This window comes from Gekko japonicus, unplaced genomic scaffold, assembly GCF_001447785.1.
Source record: "Gekko japonicus isolate JY-2015 unplaced genomic scaffold, Gekko_japonicus_V1.1 scaffold1284, whole genome shotgun sequence".
Lineage (NCBI taxonomy): Eukaryota > Metazoa > Chordata > Lepidosauria > Squamata > Gekkonidae > Gekko > Gekko japonicus.
The window spans coordinates 485672-507924 of NW_015169212.1; the positions used below are offsets into that span (position 1 = coordinate 485672).

General features: G+C 44.1%; 1 protein-coding gene across 4 annotated transcripts in view; it reads left to right on the plus strand.

Annotated features, from left to right (window-relative positions):
* The window catches only part of TNNT2 (troponin T type 2 (cardiac)), a 48209-nt gene that overhangs the window by 21468 nt on the left and 4488 nt on the right, over nt 1–22253 (plus strand). For all 4 annotated transcript variants that reach the window (XM_015416370.1, XM_015416371.1, XM_015416369.1 and 1 more), the window contains exons 3-13: nt 4214–4224; nt 4323–4340; nt 7410–7466; nt 8505–8537; nt 9246–9267; nt 12361–12421; nt 13149–13265; nt 15617–15694; nt 16925–17035; nt 17824–17933; nt 20344–20434. In XM_015416370.1, the coding sequence (XP_015271856.1) occupies nt 4214–4224; nt 4323–4340; nt 7410–7466; nt 8505–8537; nt 9246–9267; nt 12361–12421; nt 13149–13265; nt 15617–15694; nt 16925–17035; nt 17824–17933; nt 20344–20434 (709 nt within the window). The remainder of the gene's footprint in view (nt 1–4213; nt 4225–4322; nt 4341–7409; nt 7467–8504; nt 8538–9245; nt 9268–12360; nt 12422–13148; nt 13266–15616; nt 15695–16924; nt 17036–17823; nt 17934–20343; nt 20435–22253) is intronic.

A 22253-nucleotide genomic window follows, 5' to 3' on the forward strand; every position in this document is an offset into this window, starting at 1 on the left:
CCTGAAAATCGGACAATCGGATGTCCGCAGCTCGCAACCTCCGCCGACTTCGTGTTGGGAACAGCTTGTGCCACGTCTGCGTAGACAAAACGGTTACCGCCGACCCGGAATCCACTTCCATCTCACACGGTGCGCCGTCGAGATGGAGAACGACGTGGATCTTTTGTCGGCTCTCGGTGCTTAGGACGGTGGCTGTGGCTTCTGACGACAGGCTCCCTGTCATCTGGCGGGTGTCTTCTTTCGGTGCGGCTCGGGGACGTTGGTGCCGGCGGGGAGATGAAGCTGGTGAAGACTTGTTTGCGGCTCTGCATACCCGGGCAACATGCCCCCGCTTTCCGCACTTCCGGCAGTCGAGGTCTCTCGCCCAGCAACGCTCGCGCCGATGTTTCCCGCCGCAACCGTCGCATGCTGTACACTCGGCAGGCTTCCGTTGGGTCCGCTTGGACGTTCCCGCCTTCACTTTGCAGACGTCATCATCGGAGTCGCTGCTTGCGTCGTTAGCCCTCTGCTGGTGGACGCGTTGATCAGCTGTGGCGACCCGTTGTCTCACTTCCCTGGTTGACCTGTCAGCAGCTTCCGCGGCGACAGCCTCGGCATAGGCGATGGCCCACGTTAGTGTAGTTCTTGCGAACAAGCGTTGCTGCAGTCGCTCGTCTCTCAGACCACAAACGAGGCGATCTCGGAGGGCCTCCTCCACATTCGCGAAGTTGCAAGGCCGTGCTGCCTTGCGAAGAGCTGCAACGTACTCAGCTATGGACTCATTTGCGTTCTGGCCCCGCTTGTAAAAAGCGTGCCTGCAGGCGATTTCCGACGGCTGTGGAGAGAAATGTGATTTCAGCTTGTCTGTCAAGCTTTCAAAGGATACGGTTTTGAGGTCATCTGGTGCCACCAGTGACCGGGCGATGTCAAAAACGCTCTTTCCACACGAGCTGAGTAGAGTCGCCCTCTTCTTCTCCTCCGTCGTGATGTCATTCGCCTCCAGATGGAACTCAAACCTTGTGAGGTAAGAGTCCCAGTCTTCAGTAGTCGGGTCGAAGCATTCGAACTTCTGGCTGCTCGCGGCCATCGTTATGCGCACAGGCGGGGCCACCAGAGCGGGTGGAGCCTGTGGCTGGCCGGCCTCGGCGATTTCCTCATTGTCCGACATGGGGTCTGCTCTAGCGGGGCTGCCTACCCGCACTAGAATCCCATCCTCGTCGCCAATTGTTAAGTCGTGCGCTTAACAAAGAAGTCGGAGAGTGATTCAGCAAGAATGCGGTTTATTCTTCAGCTCTGTTACTTCTCCGGTACGGTACAACGATCGCCAGCCAGAACCCATCATTCGAACCAACACATACACTGGCTGCTCTATATTTAAACACTCCCGGCTAATGTAGCCACACCAAAGCATAAATAAATAAAATAAATAAATTCTTTCATAGCCCGCCTTGTAATGCAACCATGGCCTCCCATTTTTATCAACACCCATTCTTTCCAGTAATTTGAGCAGCATCTCCAGATGATGCATCAGATGAAGCTAAAGTAATTAATTAACATGTTAAATAGATTTCATGCTACTTCAAGTTTAATGGTTGTCCCCCCCCAAATAAACTGACAATAAATCTGCATGTTAATTAAATGGCTCTTATCCTAGCATTCAGCAGTGGAAAACGAGTGCCATCTGAATCTGCTAGGGCTGAGGTCTCCAGAATAGCACCCATGAACACCATGATGCCCACAAACAGCACCTACCAAGTGCTTTTAAAATGTTGGCAGGACCAAATGGACTTTTATCCATCAGGGCTTCTGATTGGCCATTGGAGATCTAATTGGCTGTGCAGTTTAAACAATAATTGTTTTGGCAGCAGCTACTACCACAGTAAAAGGATCTTCACAGTGTGACTGAAGATAAACTGTGTGTAAGCTAGAAAATGCTTTTAAACAATATGTTCATTTTAAGAAGTTTCTTGTTAAGCAGAGCTTTGGCCTGAAATATTAAAGATTTAGTACAGAGTTATGCATAACCTCACTCACTGATATTTTGTGGTTGGTGCCTCCTCTGGCAGCAGCTATTTTGTAGTTTGCTCCACCTCTAATGTCAGCCATTTTGTGGTTGGCTATACATCCAGCTGCAGCCATTTTGTGGCTGCACAACCACCACCTTTCATCAGAATTCCCAAGGTGTCTGCAGGCTTGAAAAGCTTGGGGACTCCTCTGCTGGGGAATGAAAACAGTGGTGGGTACATCACTGGAGTCCCAAACAATGAGGAAGGGCAATAACCGAAAGATAAATAACCAACAGTGCAGTCCTTAGCAAAGTTAGAACCTTTTAAGCTCAATTGATTTCAACTCTGCTTAGGACTGCACAGCAAATCACACAGTAACTATGACTGTGGGCAAGGGGAGACTACGCAGGGAGCCCAGTCCAATATGAAACAACACTTGCTAAGGCTTGACATGTATTTATAAGCAAGTACCAAGACACAAAAAGGAAGGACAGCTGTGAAGCACAGCATGGATTGGTTCTAATTTATTTTTAGTGTTGATAACTTTAATTATATGTTAATTGTATTTTAAATGTTTTATAAGGCTGTAAATTGCCCAGAGCCTGCCTGCAGGGTGGGTGATTCATAAATTCAATAAAAAATAAAATAATAAACTATACTTGCCACAGGCATTTCCTGAATAGCATGGAGAGTTTCCAGGCCACCATCACACCTTCCATCCTATGGTGATTTGGCATTGGCCTGAAAACTCTCCATGCTGTTTGCTGAGGCGTGTTTGACCTTGGAAGTAATTAGATGAATTGTTGGACGGATAGGAGAAAAGGTACAGGCTGTCAATCAGAGTAGAGAAGTGTGGATAGGTACACTTGTGGATCAGAACCTGCAGTACCACCTTTAAACAGGTGCTGTCAAAGCTCTGAAGCCAAAAGTGGTTTGAATGCCAGTACCCAGTTGTCCAGCGGTGGAAAACATAGAAAGGAAGGAAACGGACATGTACATATAGACTACAACATATACTACAGAGATTTAAACTTCTTTGTCTCTTCCCAGGGCGCATTGGGAATTATAGACTGTGGTCAGACGTGCATTTAGATCTGGCTCAGCTGCGAATGCCTGATGGATCTCAAGTGCATGATCAGACAGCAGCATCTGGGAAAGGTCCCACAGTCATTGGCACCCCATGCTGCCCCACCGCGAAAATGGAGTTAAAAGACACCGGGGAAAGTCCAGTTCTAACACTTGCCGACAGACCACAGATGGAGTTTCCCTAGTCTGATTGCTCAAGCACACTCTCAAGCCATCGGGAGGGTCTGCCCATTCCATCCTGACTTGGTGCCATTTCCCCCCCCCCTTGCTTAGCAGTATGTGCATAATCGCATACTCCTTGGGGAACCCTCCACATGGAGGTTCGATTCCTCGTTTATGCTCACGGGAAACAAAAGGCAACCCTCCCCTCACCTGAACAGGGCATCTGATCATGTAGTGACAGGCGTGCCTACAGCACAAAGGGATGTGTGGTTGTGAGACTATGAGTCAAATTCCACAGGGGGTAATAGGGGCACTTTCCCTCCACACCAGATGGCATGTCTGACCGCAGCCTTAGGTGAGTTAAGAATCTATGACAAAGAATGCTGAGCCTAACAGTACTGATTCAGTTGGATGCTGACTACACTGGCAATTTCTGCTGATTCCGCCTTCCTGCTGCAGACCCCCCCTCCCGTTGTGTCTTTCCTGTCTCCTAGGGGAGGCATTTGGTGGAGATCAGTGGGCTGCAGTGGGAGGAGGGAGACAGGATAGTTCTGTTTTGCCATTGGAAAATGTAGGCTGGTTCCAACTCATTATATCTACATGCTAAAGCTGTTCCAGCCCAAAGGGTTTTTCAACCACCATCACATTCTTGCCCAGCTCTGCATTTCTCTTAAAGTGAAGGTAAATGGGGCCTCCATTTGTTCATCAGCACTAAGGACTGGAGAGTCACTTAATTTGCGCCTGAACCAAGGATTAAAGGTGTCCAGAGTTGTCTTATTGTGAAGAATTACTGCTGGCTTGAGTAGCACTTTAAATGTTGCCCTCTGCTGGACAAGCAGTTGAGTAGAGGGAATGGATGCTAACACATCTTTCTCTAAAGTGTACATGGTGGGAGTCATGAGGAATTATGTTTGTTAAGTGCAATCTTTTTTTTTAACAGCCGTCATTCTAACTTGGGTGTTTTTCCTTTTGCTTTCCAGGGAGCAGGAAGGTAAGGGGACAAGAGCTATTCAATTCAAAACGTTTTTCTAAATAATCACTGTAGCTCTAACAGTACTCTCTCTTTCCCTCTCTTCTGGCTTGTCACAGAGGAATGTGTGGAAGAAGGTAAGATTTGTTTATTTAAAATGTTTATATCCTGCCCTTCCCTCAAAGGGCCCAAAACGGCTAATGATAAATATGTCAAGAGGTATCAATAATTGCATTATATTTTTAAAAAGCACTATTTAGTATGAAAACTGCAAACTATAACCACTAAAAATTCAGCCACCAGTCCAAACGAGCAAACAAAGGCAAAGACAGAACTGACAGTATATAGCAGCAAAATACTTTCCGAAATAAAGGCCCCGGTCACACGGCGAATTTGCCGCGGGAGAGCCATGAATGGTGGGCAGATTTTCTGGGTGCAATCACACTGCAACATCTGGCAGGCATAGCGCACCCATGGCCAACCCGTGGAGGGCCAACCTGTGGAGTGCTGCTGAAAATGCGTGGTTAAAAAATACCTGACCAAAAGTACTGGCAAATGGTTTGCCACGGGCTGGCGATAGACCCCGTCCTTGTGATCGCGCCGCCGTGGCTTTTCCCCTCCGCCCGTCTTCGTTGAAGCGCATGTGTTGAGGGACGGAACTGTGGTTTGCTGCCGCTGCATCTGATTGTGTTGTCGCGGGTCTAATTGCATCACCGCAAATAGCCATGCCCCCCCCTGCGTTTTCTGGCACGTGTGACCGGGGCCAAAATTGTTTTTCATGTCTTTCTAATAACAGGTAGGGATGGAGGTCTTTTGATCTCCATGACTGGGCTGGTTCATAAGAAAGAGCAATAGTGGACCTTGGGAAACGGAGGTTTAAATTACAGGGGTGGGGGAGGTTCTCCTTAGCATGTTCTAAAAGTACACAATCTGACTTTAGGATGTGTATGTGAATAGTCTCAGTACAACTCAGATGATAGCTGATATGTCAGATAGAAGTAGCAGTTTGGAATGAAATTTTTGCTACTCACATAAATTCACCAGAAGCCAAACAATGTATCTGGCATTTTTGCATGCAGCTCACTCCTCTTTGTGTGTGAATGAGGGCATAATTACTTATTTCTATGTATATATGAATCTAGGAGAGTTCTGGGTACTCCAGAACTCAATATCCTGTGGCTTTGCTAATGCCTGGCTTAATAAATGCTTAGCACAGGAAAGCTGGCTGAGAACACCCATGTGAAGTGTGCACTAAGAAAGCCATCCTTTCTATAGATGCTGTCTCTTGACATCACAGCTTTTTGTGATCCCTGGCTAATCTTTAATTATTCCCTTTCGCTTTCCCTGCTTGTCCTGCTTAAGAAGAGGAAGAATGGATAGAGGTGGAAGACGGTAGTAGAACATTTCATTTTCATTTCACTTTACTGTTGCTTGCCAGCAATACACGGGGTTGGCTGCTCATTGATGTTTCATGTGTAAGCCTGTGCTCTGCATCACCCTTAACAGCATTTTCTCACTACAGACTTAAACAGGTTTGACAGTCATCCCTTAGGAACCCTGGAAAGTGTAGTTCTCTGAAAAGGATCTAGGGGTCTTTCAGCACTTTACCAACTGCAATTTTCACGATTCCTTTGGAGGAGGCATAATGGTTAAAGTTGTGTAAAAACTATTTGTCTGAGAGAAGTAGCTATAATTTTCTGTACTTTTCTAGCAGAAGCTACCTCTGTAGACTGTAATAAATACTCAGTGACTACCATTGCCAAGCATTTGCCATCATTTATTACTCCACCTGGTACTTAAAATGGGATGTTGCTGAGAGACGTTTCCTTCTATAAATACTCATCTCCCCTGATTTCAATTACAATGTTCTGGGAACTCAGGCTTGCCTGGAGGCCATGATTTCTGCCTTTGAAGTTCATACCTTTAATCCAGAGGTCCCTAACTTTTTTTAACATGGAGGCACCTTTGGAATTCTGACATGGTGTGCCGGGCACAGCCACAAAATGGCTGCCATGGGAATTTTAGCCAGCCACAAAATGGCTGTCACAGCTTACCTTCAGCTTGTGAGAGCAGCTGCCAAAGCAATTTTTTTTTAAAAAAAATAAAAATAAATAAATTTATTTTTAGAAAAAATATCTGCACAGCCAATCAACTCTCCAATAGCTAATCAGAAGCCTTGCTGAGCAAAAATCCCACCTGGCCCTGTCCATTTTCTAAAAACATAGTGGGTGCTAGGAAAGGTGTTGGTGGGTGCAATGGTGCCTACAAGTACCATGGTGGGGACCCCTGCCTTAATCCAAGTTGGTTGTGGTAATTTTAACTGGTGATAAACTACTGTCCTTGGCTGAGCTCTTATGGTGCTGTTCCACTGGTGCAGCAACGGTTCCTCCATTAGAATGGCTTTCCCGTTAGAAGAGGAAGGAAAGGTGATATTTTTGCCGATCACCACCGCCCGTTGCAACTCATGCTGCTTGTTTTGGTCCACTGATGCAACAGAAGAATATTGGGGTGGGGTGTCAAAAAAGGCTCCAGTGAGATGGGGGAGGTGGGGGAGTTGCCTTCCTCTAGCATGACTCATGCTGCTTAGGACCCAAGCCCATATTTTCAAAGATGATTTCCCTGTACACTGTTCCATATACTTCAGAGCTGAGCTAAAGAAAATTCAGCCTCCATGTTTACTTGAAAAGCACATGTGAGTTTTCAGCCTTCATTAGTGAGCCCCACCCACACCATGACACTGCAGAAATATGTGAATGCAAGGGCAACCTTGAATGGCCTGAGTGGCCTAGGACCCATCATTGCCACATCATACATGTAGTTTAACAGTCTGTTCTCTACCCTTATACTTGAGTATCTAATGAGCTGCACCAGGAGTGTGGGAAGCTCCTGGACAGATGTATGCTGAGCAGCCTGCTTCTACATTTAAGAGGCCTCCTCTTGAAAAGGGATGGAGCTCATCTAAACACCCATGAAGTCATCATGAAGCAGCACTAGATGTTCCCAGAAGTTTTCCATTGTAGACAGCACCACTATGCTCTCTTTTTTCTCACTCATCTCTGTTTGAAGATTGTGGCATCTTTCCCAGTTTCTTTTCTTGTTTGGTCAACTTCCCAATGACTGGGGTCCATAGTAGCATATACAATTATGGTCAGCTTGCTATGAAACTCCTCAGATGCTAATTTCATTCTGGTCTTTTTATTCCATAGACCAAGAAGAACCAGCTGAAGACACCAAGGAAGGTGAAAGAGAAACCATAGCAGAAGGCATGTACTGATGTTCTGCTGAGGCAGCTCAAACTGATGGAAGCATTTTGATGGTGTGCCTTTTGGTGGTATGCAAGCACCTTGCGTGAGCCAAATCTTGCACCAGTAACTAAATGGGAAATACAACAGCCCGGTCCAACAATGAATTGTAATTTGGCATTCAGCTGTCGTTCTTTTTATGTGCACTATCTCTTCAAGCCTGTCTTTATATCTCTGTGTATTTGCTTGAATGTGTTTATCAGCCTGGTCAGGAGGCATATTATTGGCAATAGGAGAACAAAGTAACAAACAATATTTAGGGAGCTGGCAGAGTGTCTTTCTCCTGTTCTTCCATTTTAACAATTCCAAAGGATTATATCGCCATCTGAGAGAGCCATCAATGCCTTTGTGACATTAGTAGCTATTACACCAATCTTCACTCTTATCTCAGAAATATTTACATGTGTAGCAATTAAAGAGCATAGCGTACAATTCTTAATAGGCCTAGAAGAAAAGCGCCAAGAATGAATACGGGCATCTAAGGTGAGCAAAAAAACAGAATTTGGCCATTAATTCAGGGATAGCCTGTCTTTAAAGACATTTATTTATAAAAGTGCAAAATTTGGTGAGATGATAACGATGATGCAAGCTGATTTGTAGAGAGAGAAAAACAAAACATTTAACATTCTGTAAGGACACTATAGCTTTGTGCTTTGTTTCTGATATACTTAATGCAAGGGAACCTTTACCTTTACTTTAATGACACTATAGCTTTTTGTTTTGTTTCTGATGTCACACCAGAATCCAACCCTCAGTATCTGCCGCTGTCAACATTTAAAACAAGGAGTGCTGCTTTCTCTAGTTACCAATTCCCAGAATGCCAGCAATGTAAACCTTCCTAGTAATGAATGAATGAACTACAAAGCATGCAAGGAATTCCGTAGCACAGCTTAGAAGAAATCAACTGTTTCATTCAGTCCAGGAGTGAGGACTCAGTATAGAATTTTGTCTGCATGGTATATCTTGTCTGAAACTTCTTTTCTTCTCTTTTCAAAGCAGAACATGAGGAGCATTCTAAAGAACCAGAAGAAGGTAAATGAGAAAGTGGTTTCATGGTTGCATTATGGCCACCTTCTGAGCAAACTTTAGATTGCTAATACTCTTGGTTCTCAGGTTTACCAGGTGATTACTTTCAGGAAAGGGATAATCTAGAGTGTCCATCATCACTTAACGAGCTACAGGAGTATGCTGTATGGAAGAAAAGCACCCACACTGAAAAGATATGTGCCTTGTCATCAGTGATCCTATGAGCACCATCCAGCTGATAGCATGACTAGGAACATTACCACTCTACACACACCAAGCAAAGCAAGAATTGATTTAACCAGCAACCTAATCTGAGCAACCAAGGCAAGAATTAGAGAGAAAACATCTGCAATTTTAGTCATCTGAAGGGTCATGAGTAAAAAAGAGGATAATCTGTACATGACATTTTAATTATGATTTTTATTATTTTCATGTATAGTTTAGCAAATTGTGTTGCATGGAAAGGTGTGGGGGAAGGAGATGGAGGAATATCAAAAGGCAGAGTGCATTCAGTATGATAACAAAGAGAGATTTAAAATCTGCACTATAATTTAGCAACTGAAACCATTTCTACCCATAAAAGCAGGTGCATAGACCTCAGTGCAGGCCAGAATAAACCTAGAATGCAGTATCTCTACAGTTTGTCTCCAAGAAGAGCCATAGAAAATATTTTTGTTTCTTATCATCTTAAATCTCCACTGTGGTTTCTTGCAGGAGAATCAAAACCCAGGCCCAAGTAAGTATATGTACACCTTTGATTTTGTGTCAGAGTAAATTTATGCCGAGCACTTTCTAGTGGTACTAAGGCACAACTAGACTGCTCACATTCTTAAGTGTGCTGTTTGAACATGCTCAATATTATTCTTATAAAAAATTTTATATCTGAAAAATGAGTACACAGAATGTTCATCTATGTTTTTTTTAAAATAGCTCTGCATTAAAGTTCCTATTTTTATGACATTTGTAATAACCCATCCTTCCTCCAAAGAACTCAGAGTAGCAGTTTGGTCTCATAAAACCCCTGGGAAGTATGTTTGCCAGGGAAAGATTCACCTCTTCAAAGCCACTCTGCAAGTTTCACAGGGAATGGAACCTGAATTTCCCATCGCTAAGACAGATGCAGATAGATTCAGGTGGGTAGCCATGATGATCTGAAGCAACAGACCAAAGCTAGGGTCCAGTGATGCCTTTAAGACCAAAGGAGTTTCTGGGTATAAGCTTGAAGAAGTGTGTGCACAACATGAACATTTATACCCAGAATTAAACTTTGTTGGTTTGAAAGGTGCCACTGGACTCAAACTTTGTTCTAAGACCAATGCACTAAGCCACAAGTTCCAATACCATCCTGATATTCTCTGGCCTTGCCTTAACTTGAAAGCAAGGCAAGGGGCAGTTAGCCTGGTTTTCTTAAAGTTAATATATACAGATTTGTTTCATGGCTTTTAAACCATGCTACAATTCATGTTTTAACTAGGCAATGACCATTTTTAATGTTTACACAAACTAGACGTGATGCCCATGAACAGATTTTCCTAGCAGCACCCACGAGGGCCCCATTTGGATCAAGCTTGTGGTGTAGAGGAAGAGGTGGTTTAACCTCCTACCCCACCCCCTGCTATTATTGCCCCTGGTTGGGAAAATGACAGGCAAAGAGGAAGCAATTCTCCCCCCCACCCGACAAGGCTAATAATTGCACATGAAAGTGTGCATGCATCAGTTTTGATTTGAGAAACCACACTGTCCCCAAATCAGATCTGCTAATGTTCATTTTAGACACTGAGAAGCAAGGTGGGAGATATGATGCTCTTTGAAGGCTAAAATTCCCAGTCCAGCCTGCACAGATATGAAGTTATTACAGCTGTTCAGTTGCTCCTATAAGCAGAGTGAACAGAAATAAGACCAGCATGACAGGTGTAGCCACTGTTAAAAGCCAAGCAACTACTGTGACATTCCACCTGGCGCCCTCAGACAAGCTATAAATTGTTTCCTTGGCTTGGAACAACATTTGTGTTGACATTCAGTTTAAATAAAATTTGCACAGATAGTTCTGAGAGTAGCTAGAGTAAGTTTTGTCATTACTTTAGTAATATTAGGGGACTTATATGAAGGAAGGGGAGAGAAGTTAATATTGTATTTTTAAAATGTAAGTCACTTTGGGATTTTATGGTTGAAAAGTGAGATATAACTCAAATAAATCAGTCCTATGGTGAAACTGCTCCTGGCCTAGACTATTTCAGGCAGTAGTTGGGGAATCACATGACTGACTGCTACCCTCTTAGCCCACAGAAAACTATGGGAATCAGAGAGAAGGACCAGCCTTTACCCTGATGTACTAGTTTTCTTAATGCCAGGATTTTTCTTTCATGGGGGAGCACTCAACAGGAATTCATTGCTTACCTGCAGTCTTCAGTGGTACAGTTATAAGAACAGTTGGACAAATGCTGAGTTGGTTGTCTGGAATATTTAGCCCTGTTTATTTGGAACTTAGAAGTGGGACCCATTAAAATCAATGGAGTTATGCCTGGATTCAATCAAACTGTTTCTCCACATTCTACAGTGACTTTTGCATAAGCTCTGTATCAATAAGAAATAATTTGTCTGAATGGTCCATCTTAGGATGGACTTCATACTTGTACTTTGGGTTCTATATAGAGAGTAAACTTCCAAGTGCTTTCCTTTGTTAACTTACTTAATAAAGAACAGAGAACTGATTCTAAAATCCAACTGTGTGCAGTTATCATCTAAAAATGCAGACTGCCAACACTTTCCAGAAAGTGCAGGTAAACATCCTTACAACACTCCCCACTTACCCAACAAAGAGAAGGTTCAGAGGTGGTAGTACCTGGGTTTGTAGGAGAGAACATTAGTATCTTATGGTATTTTTAATCATTTGCCATTGACAAACAAAGCACAGGAAGAGGCAAAGAGCTACTCCTACAAAGCAGAAAATCTGCTGTCACAAATCACTAGAAGGATAGGAAAGGTTACACCAGCTCATAGCTCTCTCTGTCTGCTCTCTGTCTGTTTCCCAAACTCAAACTGCTGTCCCTGTCCCTCTTCCCGCTCCTCATACACATACTCCTTCCAGTCCCATACCTCCCCCTCCCCAGCTGGAAAGGGTCACCTTCTTCAAGTTGTCTTGGCTACTTGAATTAGGTGACCATGTCCTAATAACTATCACCTGCTGTGGAAACATTAGCCAACAATTTGGGGTCATTAACTCATCAAAGGAATGGTCAGTCAGCAGGCACAACAGCATTCCTGGATAAGCTCACATGGAAAAGTTAACTACTTTTTGTCTGCATACGCTGGGACCTTGGGATCCTCAACATGCACAGTAGCCAATGGAAAATTTGGGTTGAGTGTTATACCCGACACTGCCCTGAGGATGCTCTGTTCCTGGTAAGGATAACCAGGCCCTTTGGATGTGGAGAGGGACCTTGTTTGAGGTTGCTGGGAGAACAAAGATAATGTCAGTAAAACCCATAGAGTTAAAAAAGAGAGAGAGATGAGTATGTCAGTAAAACCCATAGAGTTAAAAAAAGAGAGAGATTTGGGTTACCAACCTCCAGGTGGTACCTGGAGAGCTCCCATTATTACTATTGATCTCCAGATGATCAAGATCAATTCCACAGGGGAAAATGGCTGCTTTGGAGGATGGACTCTATGGCGTTATACCCTGCTCAGGTCCTTCCTCTCCCCAAACCCTGCCCTCCCCTCTCTCCACCCCCCAAATTTCCACATATTTCCCAACTCAAAGCTGGCAATCATAGACAGAACAAATGCCAAGTGTGGAAATATCAACTGTTATTTCCTTCTCTAATTTCAGGCATTTTATGCCAAACTTGGTGCCTCCTAAAATCCCTGATGGCGAGAGAGTGGACTTTGATGTGAGTATTTGTTGGGTGATAGTGAGATAGTGAAAGAATGGTATTTAGCAGAGATAAGATGGTCCAGCAGTGCCAGAGTAAAATAGTCCATGTGTGATTAAAATATAAATTTTTTACTAAATTCTAGCATGGGAAGGGTAACTGGGGTGAAAATAACAACAGAGCAAAATCGACTACATCCTTACTCTACAAAGACAAAACTAGAAGAGAGAGATTATGGCTACTCTTCTTCTTCTTCAGAACACCAAACAAAGACGGGAAGAGAGCCATAAAATGCTAATACACTTTGGGCGATTTCTCACTAGAGCTGCCTCGCAGCACAGCGCCGTTTGCTTCAACACAAACATGTGAATTTCACACCCAAAGCTCCGGGGCTGCATTTTGACTCGGGGCTTTGCCCGATTTCCTCCGCAGTTTCGTGATCCTGGTTTTTGAGGATCATGAAACTGCGGAGGAAAAAAAATCAAATTCCTAGATCAGGGAGAAAATTCCTGGGTATTCTACAGCTAAAGAACATTGGTTACATGAAAAACATGTGACTTCCTGTGAGTCACATAAACAAACATTTAACCCCAGATATACTGAGTGTTTTCAACTTGTAATACCCAACAGTATTGACCAGTCTCAAAAGTGAACAAGTTCTTCCACACCAAGCATTCCATTGCAGGCTTCTTCGTAACTGAGAAAAGGGAACCAAACCTTGCCCATACCCTATTCTACCTTGCAGGACATTCACCGCAAGCGAATGGAGAAGGATCTGAACGAGCTGCAAGCCCTTATTGAGGCTCATTTTGAGAACAGGAAGAAGGAAGAGGAAGAACTGATATTCCTGAAGGACAGAATTGTATGTCAAAGAGCTCCATACCATTTCCCTGATACCATTAATGTCTAGAAGTTACTCTAAATGGTCAGGTCCAACTAGGATTGCCAAGTCTTACCTGGCTTCCAGCAGGGGGCTCCCTCTTTGTCTCCTGGATGGAAGTGATATCATTGGCAGGGCACGTTGCAAGGACATGCTCTATTGTTTGAGGAAAACTCTATGGTAACCATAGAGTTTTTTCTCAAATGATAGAGCATCCCCTCCACACACCTCTGGATGATGTCATTGTGTCAGACACATTGGCATGGACGGGGCTCTTGGGGGTGGGGTTCTCTGCTGGCTGGATCTCTGCTGGCTGGATCAGGGCTGGCAGATCGGGGCCCCTAAAAGTGGGTAAATCCCCTCCTCTGTTTTGGGACTGGCAGCCCTAGGTCCAACCCTCTGTCAGGCTGTGCTACTAAGGGTGGTAGTCAACAACCAAATGTCAAGGCCGTAACTAATTTTGCACCCATAGTAGTGTATGACCCTAAGAAAACCATCAGGATTAAGGGTCACAGAACATTTTAATTAATTAATTTATTTAATAATTTTATTGCTGCCTTTCTTCTTTATGGAGCTCATGGTGACTTCTTGTTGTTGTTCAGTTGCACAGCTGAACCTGATTCTTCGCGACCCAATGGACCACATCACACCAGGCCCTCCTGTCTTCTACTTACAAACATAGAAAAAAACACATAGGATAAATACATTAAAAACATAAACCCAAAATTTAAAATCACTGTTAAGGACTGCTACTAAACTTAACCAAATGCAGTCCTAAATAAAATTGTCTTCAATTGCCTCCTAAAGTTCAAAAGTGAGGGGGGCAGGTGCATTTCCCTGGGGAGGTTGTTCCGTAATCTGTCACTGAAAAGGCCCTGTCTTGTTTACCCACCAAATGAGTTTCTTTGATTGATGGGACAGTCAAGAAGCTCTGCCTGTGCTCTTAATTCTTGGGCAGGAACATATGGGAGAATACAGTCTTTCAGATAATCTGGTCCCAAGTAATGTAGGGCTTTAAAGTACTATTTCCAGACCTTGAGTTGGGTTCATGAGTGGATGAGTAGCCAGTGTAATTGTTGTAATATTGGGGTCACATGCTCATGCTTAGTGGCCCCAACCACCATTCCAACATTATACAGTATTTACTCAAATGTAAGATAACGTTTTTTCACTAGCTCTGGTTGTCTTACATTTGTATACAAATTACTGTTACGTCCAATAATAGGGTTTTTTTTGGCGTATGTATAACATTTTTAAGGGTGTTGTCTTGTATTTAGGGTCATCTTTCTTTCAAGTAAATACAGTAATATTGCAATCTAAAGTTGCAGATCTAAGGACATATGGGCCTTGGTCACATGGGCTGGAAAACGGGGGGGGGGAAGCGTGGCTGTTTGCCCTGGAGCAAAGTAAAGCAAAGTAAAGCATGACAACCCGATCACACGTCCCATCGAGTTCCCATGGTTAGGCCGTTAGGTGCCAATCACACGGCTATCCTGAAGTGCGGCAAAGAAGTGGCGCGGCGTGATCACACCGGCAATCACGACGCACTGCTTCCATGGCAAATGGGAATTTCCCCCCCTCACAGACGTTTGCGCATGCACCGTTGGGCAGTTGTGCGCATCCTATGGAGACTAAAAAAACAACCACCCGGTTTGCGACGGGACATGGATGGGCGCTGGATGCCACGGTATTCAAGCAGAAATGCGATCAGACCCCCGCCCCTGCCCCGCGGTTTCCGGACACTAGTGCTCTTTCTGCAGTAGTTTTTTACTCTGCATCTTCGGCGGGAAGCCACGGGTTAGCCACGGGTGCACTATGCTTCCCAGATGTTGCGGTGTGGTCATGCACCAAAAATCTGCCTGTCATTCGTGTCTTTAGCGCGGCAACTTCTCCGTGTGAACGGGGCCTTAGTTAGGAATGGTAGTTGGACTTCATTCATGTTTCACCCCCAAGTAGATTTATTAGTATTTTATTTGTTTTTTATGTGCTTAATAGGTAGGGAACTGGAAACGCTGCACATGGGCTAGCCTTTCAAAACAAGGGATGTTGCTATCAGGCATCAGATTTTGGGCCCCAGCAAGATGCTGCAATTTTGTGCTGTTTAATTAAATGTTTACTATTGGGGGAAAGGCTATCATTTTGGGATTTCTTGCTTCAGGCATCAAAATATTTTTGTCCGGCTTTCCTTAAAGCATTCATGTTTTAACATGTTTTAACATTTAACAACCTTAACCACCCCAGGCCCCACCCGCCATATTTAGAAGGGCGGGGCAGATATTAATTTGAGTATCATCAGGACTCCCCTGATCATCTGTGAGGCTTTCTTCCTACAGGAACAGCGGCGAGCAGAACGAGCTGAGCAGCAACGGATCCGTAGCGAGAAAGAAAAGGAACGACAGGCCCGTTTGGCTGTGAGTATCCACAAGACACACAGTTCTACTGGCACCCAGTAGGTAAGAGGTCCAAGTATCCCTCTTTGTCCTGTAGAAAGGAGCTGCTCTTGAGTGCTGGGAAAAGCTGACCAAAGTCCAGCAATGCAGTGTGTGCAGCTGCTTTGGGTTGAGTACATGACCTCAGGATGACTTCAAAAGGGCCAAATCCAGAATGGTTCAAGGCCCTTGAGATTTGTAATTTTTAAAAGCTTTTCAGATTGTTCAGCAAGCAAACTGTGTACATTTTGCTCAGGTCTGGACAGCATCCCAGTGTACTTAAGCCTTTGGAATGACTGGTATTGGCTTTTTGTGCTTAATGTATGAATACAAGGTAATGCCAGATAATAATTATGTTCACACTATAAACATAGCTGTATTGTTGCTGATTTTCCTGAGTGTTCCCTGCCTCCAGCTCCAGTAAAAATCAGGAAAGAAGTAATCTGGAATAGCTACTACTCTGATTAACTTTACAAATTTGCCAGAATTTGGATCCATGTAGCAGCAGCATGCCAACCTTGCCAGTTTGTTGTAGTGGTTAAGTGTGTGGACTCTAATCTGGGAGAACCGGGTTTGATTCCCCACTCCTCCACTTGCACCTGGCTGGATGACCTTGGGCAAGCCGTAGCTCTGATAAGAGCTGTTGTTGAAAAAGAGCCGTTTCTGTCAAGAGCTCTCTCAGCCCCACCTACCTCACAGGGTGTCTGTTGAAAAAGGGAAAGAGAAAGGAGTTTGTAAGCCGCTCTGAGACACCTTCGGGTAGTGAAGGGCGGGGTATAAATCCAATCTCTTCTCTTCTTCTTCTCTTCTCTGGGACTACTCTAGCCTGGGAAATCCCTGAAGATTTGGGGGTGGTTCCTGTAAAGGCGGAAATCTGGGAAGGGATTTCACTTAGAATCTACGGTGTATCATAGAAGTTGCTCCCTGAAGCTACCATTTTCTCCAAGGGAACTAATTTATCTACTCTGAAGTCCAGTTGTTATTTCAGGAGAACTCCAGGTCCCACCTGCAGGTTGGCATCCTTAGATGTTGGCATCTATTCTTCTAAACAATGGGCAGGAGAACTCCAGGTCCCACCTGGAGGTGGGCATCCTTAGATGTTGGCCTGTCTAGTAGATGTTGGCCTGTCTATGAGGTTGGCATTTGACCTCCCTGCAGATTCTTCTGGTGGTATGCCTTTTCAAAACCTCATTGTGATTGTACTCTTGGCAGGAAGAGAGAGCCCGGAAAGAAGAAGAGGAGGCTCGAAGGAGAGCTGAAGAGGATGCCAGGAAGAAAAAGGCTTTCTCTAACATGCTCCATTTTGGAGGATACCTGCTGAAGGTATCTATCCTGGCTTGGAGTTTTTGTGTGAGGTGGGAAATGTGACTAGTACAGCCTAGAATCTATATCTTGGTACAGGTTTGCTTGGGTGACTGATCATGTGTATGTGTATAGTGTGGCAGTTATGTAGGCCAAAAGATTGGAGAGAGCATTGTTCTTGAGATCTTGTTGCTTGCCTTCATTATATACGTAACTTTCCAGATTCTCACAATCCATATACATGTAACTAGGATGTTGCATGGGAATGTTCTTAACTGTAAGGCCATCAGATGCCCTAGCATATTCTAATTCCTATATACAGAGGTGTCAAACTCAATTGTTACGGGGGCTAGATCTGACATAAATGTCAGTTTATTGGGCTGGGCCATGTGTAACATAAAATGTAATGCCAGGTACTGGAAATATAAACTTTATAAAGGACACAGGCAAACCCAATTAAGCAACTGATTCCTAGCAGTGAAAGCAAAAGCCTGGCTCTCCCAGATCCCCCAACCTCCAGTTCTCATTCCTCCTGCATTTCCTACAGAAGCGGCAGGGCTGAGGGGAAGGCCTGACAGAGAGCCTGTTTCCAAAACCTCCAGTGGGTGATTCCTGTCCTCCCAAAACCCCTTTTCCCTCAATGGCTGAGAACAGAACCTGTTGCTTGCGGTCTGGATAAGAGCCCTGGACAGGCCAGTTCTGGCCCACAGGCCGTATGTTTGACACCCCTGCTGTACGAGTTCTCATGGGGGTGGGGATTTGGTTAAACTTAAACACTGGTGCTGATCATATGAATTGGGTTTTTTTAGACAGAGAAGAAAAGTGGGAAAAAACAAACGGAGCGGGAAAAGAAGAAAAAGATCCTCAGTGAGCGGCGGAAACCTCTGAACATCGATCACTTGAATGAAGATAAATTGAGGTAGGGATGTACAGGCTTCAGCAACAATTGAGGACAAAAAAGCCTTTTTTTTCCTTTCCACTTTAAGAGAATTTCCCCGGGCAGCTTACAAATTAATGAAACACAAATAATTAACCCCATAGCCAAAGCTTTTTTCAGACCCACCTGTCAACATAAGGTTGTGTCCACATGACACCATTTGGAGTTACAAATTATGTTGCCTTATGTGACAGGAGCTGTGGTGGCTCAAGTGGTTAAGACGCTGAACTGCAGGCTGTGGAAGGTCGGTTGTTCAGCAGTTCGAGACCCGAGTGTGCCGCATGACGGAGTGAGCTCCCATCTCTAGTTCCAGCTCCTGCCAACCTAGCAGTTCGAAAGCAAGAAATTGCAAGTAGATAAATAGGTACCACTTCAGTGGGAAGGTAACAGCATTCTGTGCGCCTCGGTGTTTAGTCATGCCGGCCACATGACCACAGAAACGTCTTTGGACAGCGGTGGCTCTTCGGCTTTGAAACGGAGATGAGCACCGCAACCTTAGAGTCGGATTCGACTGGCTTTCGAGCAAGGGAACCTTTACCTTTACCTATGTGACATTATGCCCTTCCAAGTAGTTTTATTCATGCTTGAATTCATTTGCAGCACTCCTTCCTGCATAGTTTTTGTTGGAAAATTGGTAAAAATAGTTAGATATTCAGAGTTTGCAATGGATCTTTGTTCACTGGAGAGGAAGCATTTCTTTCTGTGTAAAAATCTTTATTTCTAAAGGGAAGGGTACACAGTAAATCTACAAAACAACAAACACTTAAACTACATGCTTGCTGCTACTTTGCAACAACAGACAGATCAGTTGGTAATAGAGATTCCACTTTCTTCCTGACCTGAATATATTAACCAATGATTGTTAGGAAATAGGCTCCAGTTTCCCGGGCTTTCTCCCCATTGGCTTTCTGCCAGGTTCCCTTCCAGGTCATGCTAAACAATAGCACACAAGGTAAACTCATGAACCCTATAATGACTGAATGTAGACCTTCCAACACACATATTTCCAACAGTTTTAACTTCCAGGAGACCGGCAAGTGCGGCACTTACCCTAATGGCATCCTGTTGTGCGCTAATGTAGATTCCATAGAGTTTCAAGTGAATTCTAGAGCACTCCATGACCTAGCAATGTTACTTCCAGATATGTAGTTGGAAGTGATGTTGTGGCATCATGGGATGCCATTCCTCCCTCCATCCCCCCCCCCCATTAAGTGCCAGTGGTCAATGGGGGATGTGGCAGGGAAGGGGCAATGCTTACTGGTGAAGAAGAAGAGATTCTTCTCTTCACTTGGAGTCTCAGAGTGGCTTACAAGCTCCTTTCCCTTCCCTTCCCCACAACAGACACCCTGTGAGGTAGGTGGAGTTGAGAGAGCTGTTTCCAGAACTGTCCTTGAGAGAACAGCTCTGACAGAACTATGGCTTGCCCAAGGTCATCCAACAGCTGCATGTGGAGGAGTGGGGAATGAAACCCAGTTCTCCCAGATTAGAGTCCGCACACTTAACCACTGCACCAAACTGGCAGCAGGCAAATGGCAGCTCATGAAAACGTGGATGTTTAAATGGGCCACTATACATCTTAAGTGACAGGAGAGGGTATTGGCAATGCAATACTAAGCAGAGTTTAGGAGGTGTAAGTCTGCTTAGGATGGCACTGTAAGTCTCTATCTGAAACATGTCATCAAGCCCCAAGGCACTGTTAGGCTGCAATAATGGTTGCAGATAGCACACATCCAATTATCATACAAATTCTGTCCCATCACTGCCATTTCCACCTAAGGATATAAAGCAAATTGTATGTCAGACCACTAGAGGGGGCCGTGAGCACACAGAAGCAGAGTAAATTAGCAAATGAATGATGTAGAATCCAGGTTCAGGTGGCAGTAAACCCTCTGCCTCAACATTGTTTGGTTCATTTAAAACTTGCCAAAGGGCCCAGACCTGGCAAAGGGATCAGGATCAGACCTTGTGAAGTGGGAATATAAAGAACTAAAAGGTGGTACATACATTTAAAAATAGAAGAGAAAATATATGAATGGGTCGAAGAATGATTAATTGGCAGACAGGACTTTAAAGAATATTTCTGATTTAGGTACTTTCTTGTTGAACTCTTGTCACAGTGCCCTTAAAAGCCATAAATTCTAAGTATGCTCACACTCACAGGCTGATGCACATACGGACAACTATAACTACATTCATACACATACCCAGTCATATGCACACAATACACTCACACTCTTGTACACTATATGCAATTGATATGTTAAATAAGTGCAGTACACTGATCTACTTATATCATGCTGGCATATGCATATCAGACTCTTTTGTATGAGTATCATGCACACAACATGACAATGTCCACCATCTTGACTAATGCTACATGTTTTCACTTTAGGGATAAAGCTAAGGAACTGTGGCAGAGCATTCATGATCTTGAAGCTGAGAAATTTGACTTGCAAGAAAAATTCAAGCGGCAGAAATATGAGGTCAGTCTGAATGTCTTTTGGATACCTGCTCTTTTTTGGCTTCTGTTTGTGTGGAGTAGCTGAATGTCGCTGCTAAGATGAAGGGGGGGGGGAGAGAATGTGTTGTTGCCAGCATTTTCAGCTGCATTCCCACTGGCAAATATTTTCTGACATTGCACTGAAAAAAGCATAAAGTATTCATCTACTCAGAATAAAGTTAATGCTTCTTCAATGTTGATTCATTTGCATTCAGTTATGATAGCACATAGACAAATCTGATTGGCTGCAAAGTACCATGACATCGTACTGTTACCTACACAACTGCTAGTTGGCTGGGATCAGAGTGTGACAGGAAGCCCTGCACTTTCCCCCAATTTTGCGTCATTTGGCCTCACTGATCCCATCATTTAGCCAGATTTGTTTGGATGCAAAACATTGTCGTCTCATTCATTATACCATCCCCAACTGGCTGGGATTGCCCCTTTCCTAAGAGAAAAAATGACCCAGTAAGTATAAGGAAAAGAATGGCAGCAGTGCAGCAGCCGGGGGGGGGGGGGGGCAGTGGCACCAAGCAGTCTTTTAAAAAGGTGACATTTTCATCATCAGAGGTTTTCAAGAAGCTATTTTTTCTTCTGGAAGAGTTGCTTTAAATGGTCAAATATTGGATGCAGATCTACTTTCCACATTCATGAATTTTAACTTTCTTTTTAGTCCCTGCTAAAAATAAGGGCAGAGAGGCATGACTGATTTGACCTGTCTTGCCTTATCTCAGTTTAGAACCTACATCCGACACCAAAACCAATTCTTCTGAGGTGAATGAATGAGTGGAGTCATACTTCCCTTCTTCAAGTGGAAGTAGCTCTATGGAAGAAATGGCATGACATCGGTCTAGGTCTCTTGAAGCTCCAAGCTTGTGTTCTTGTGTCTGTCACAAACCCTACTATAACCTGCAGTACAGACTCGAACAAAGATGAACTGACTCAGTTCACTCTTAATAATAAATAGACCAAGGAGATCACATTTGTTTGTTTGCCTGTTGGTGCACTCATAGTTGAATTAAATACTGCCTCAGTGATCTGCGCTAGAACTGCCTCTCACTATCTGTTTAAATTCCTCATTAATTATCATAGCATATAGGTATTTCTCCAGGATACCTTAACCCTCCTGTGACAGTTCTGAGCCCTCTTTAGATTGAGTGATTACTCTAAAAGGCCAGCAGAAAGAAAGGTCTTAGTGGGAGGGAACAGACTTCTCCACCAACCCCTCAGAGTTTGCAGTCACATCCGGTAACGTCTTTAGTTATAACCAGTGTTCCCTCTAAGCTGAGTTAGTGTGAGCTAGCTCACAGTTTTTTAGCCTCCAGCTCACACATTTTTGTCTTAGCTCAGGAAGGATGGCTCCGGAGCAAACTTATTTATGCAGCAGCCAAATCACTCGCTCACAACTTTAATGCCAGCAGCTCACAAAGTAGAATTTTTGCTCACAAGACTCCACAGCTTAGAGGGAGCATCTCCCCACCTCCCTCAGGTGGGTCCACAAACAGCCTTTATGGCCAATGCCAGAGCCCCATTCCCGACAATAGGTAATAAGATGACTCAAGTCCTCCTATATTCTGGCTTCCTCCCTCCCTGTTTTTCCTTTGGCTCAGTGGTCCGCGCTGATCTACACTCACCTTCTATAATATATTTCATTTATTTATTAAAATCTTTATACCTTACCTTTCCTACTGTCCAATGGTGGCTCAGAGTGGCTAGATAATGTCACAATGTCCAAGCATTGATGAACAAGGATTAAGGTGAGCAAGGATTTTATTGCAGCTGCTGCTATTAGTTATTAAACG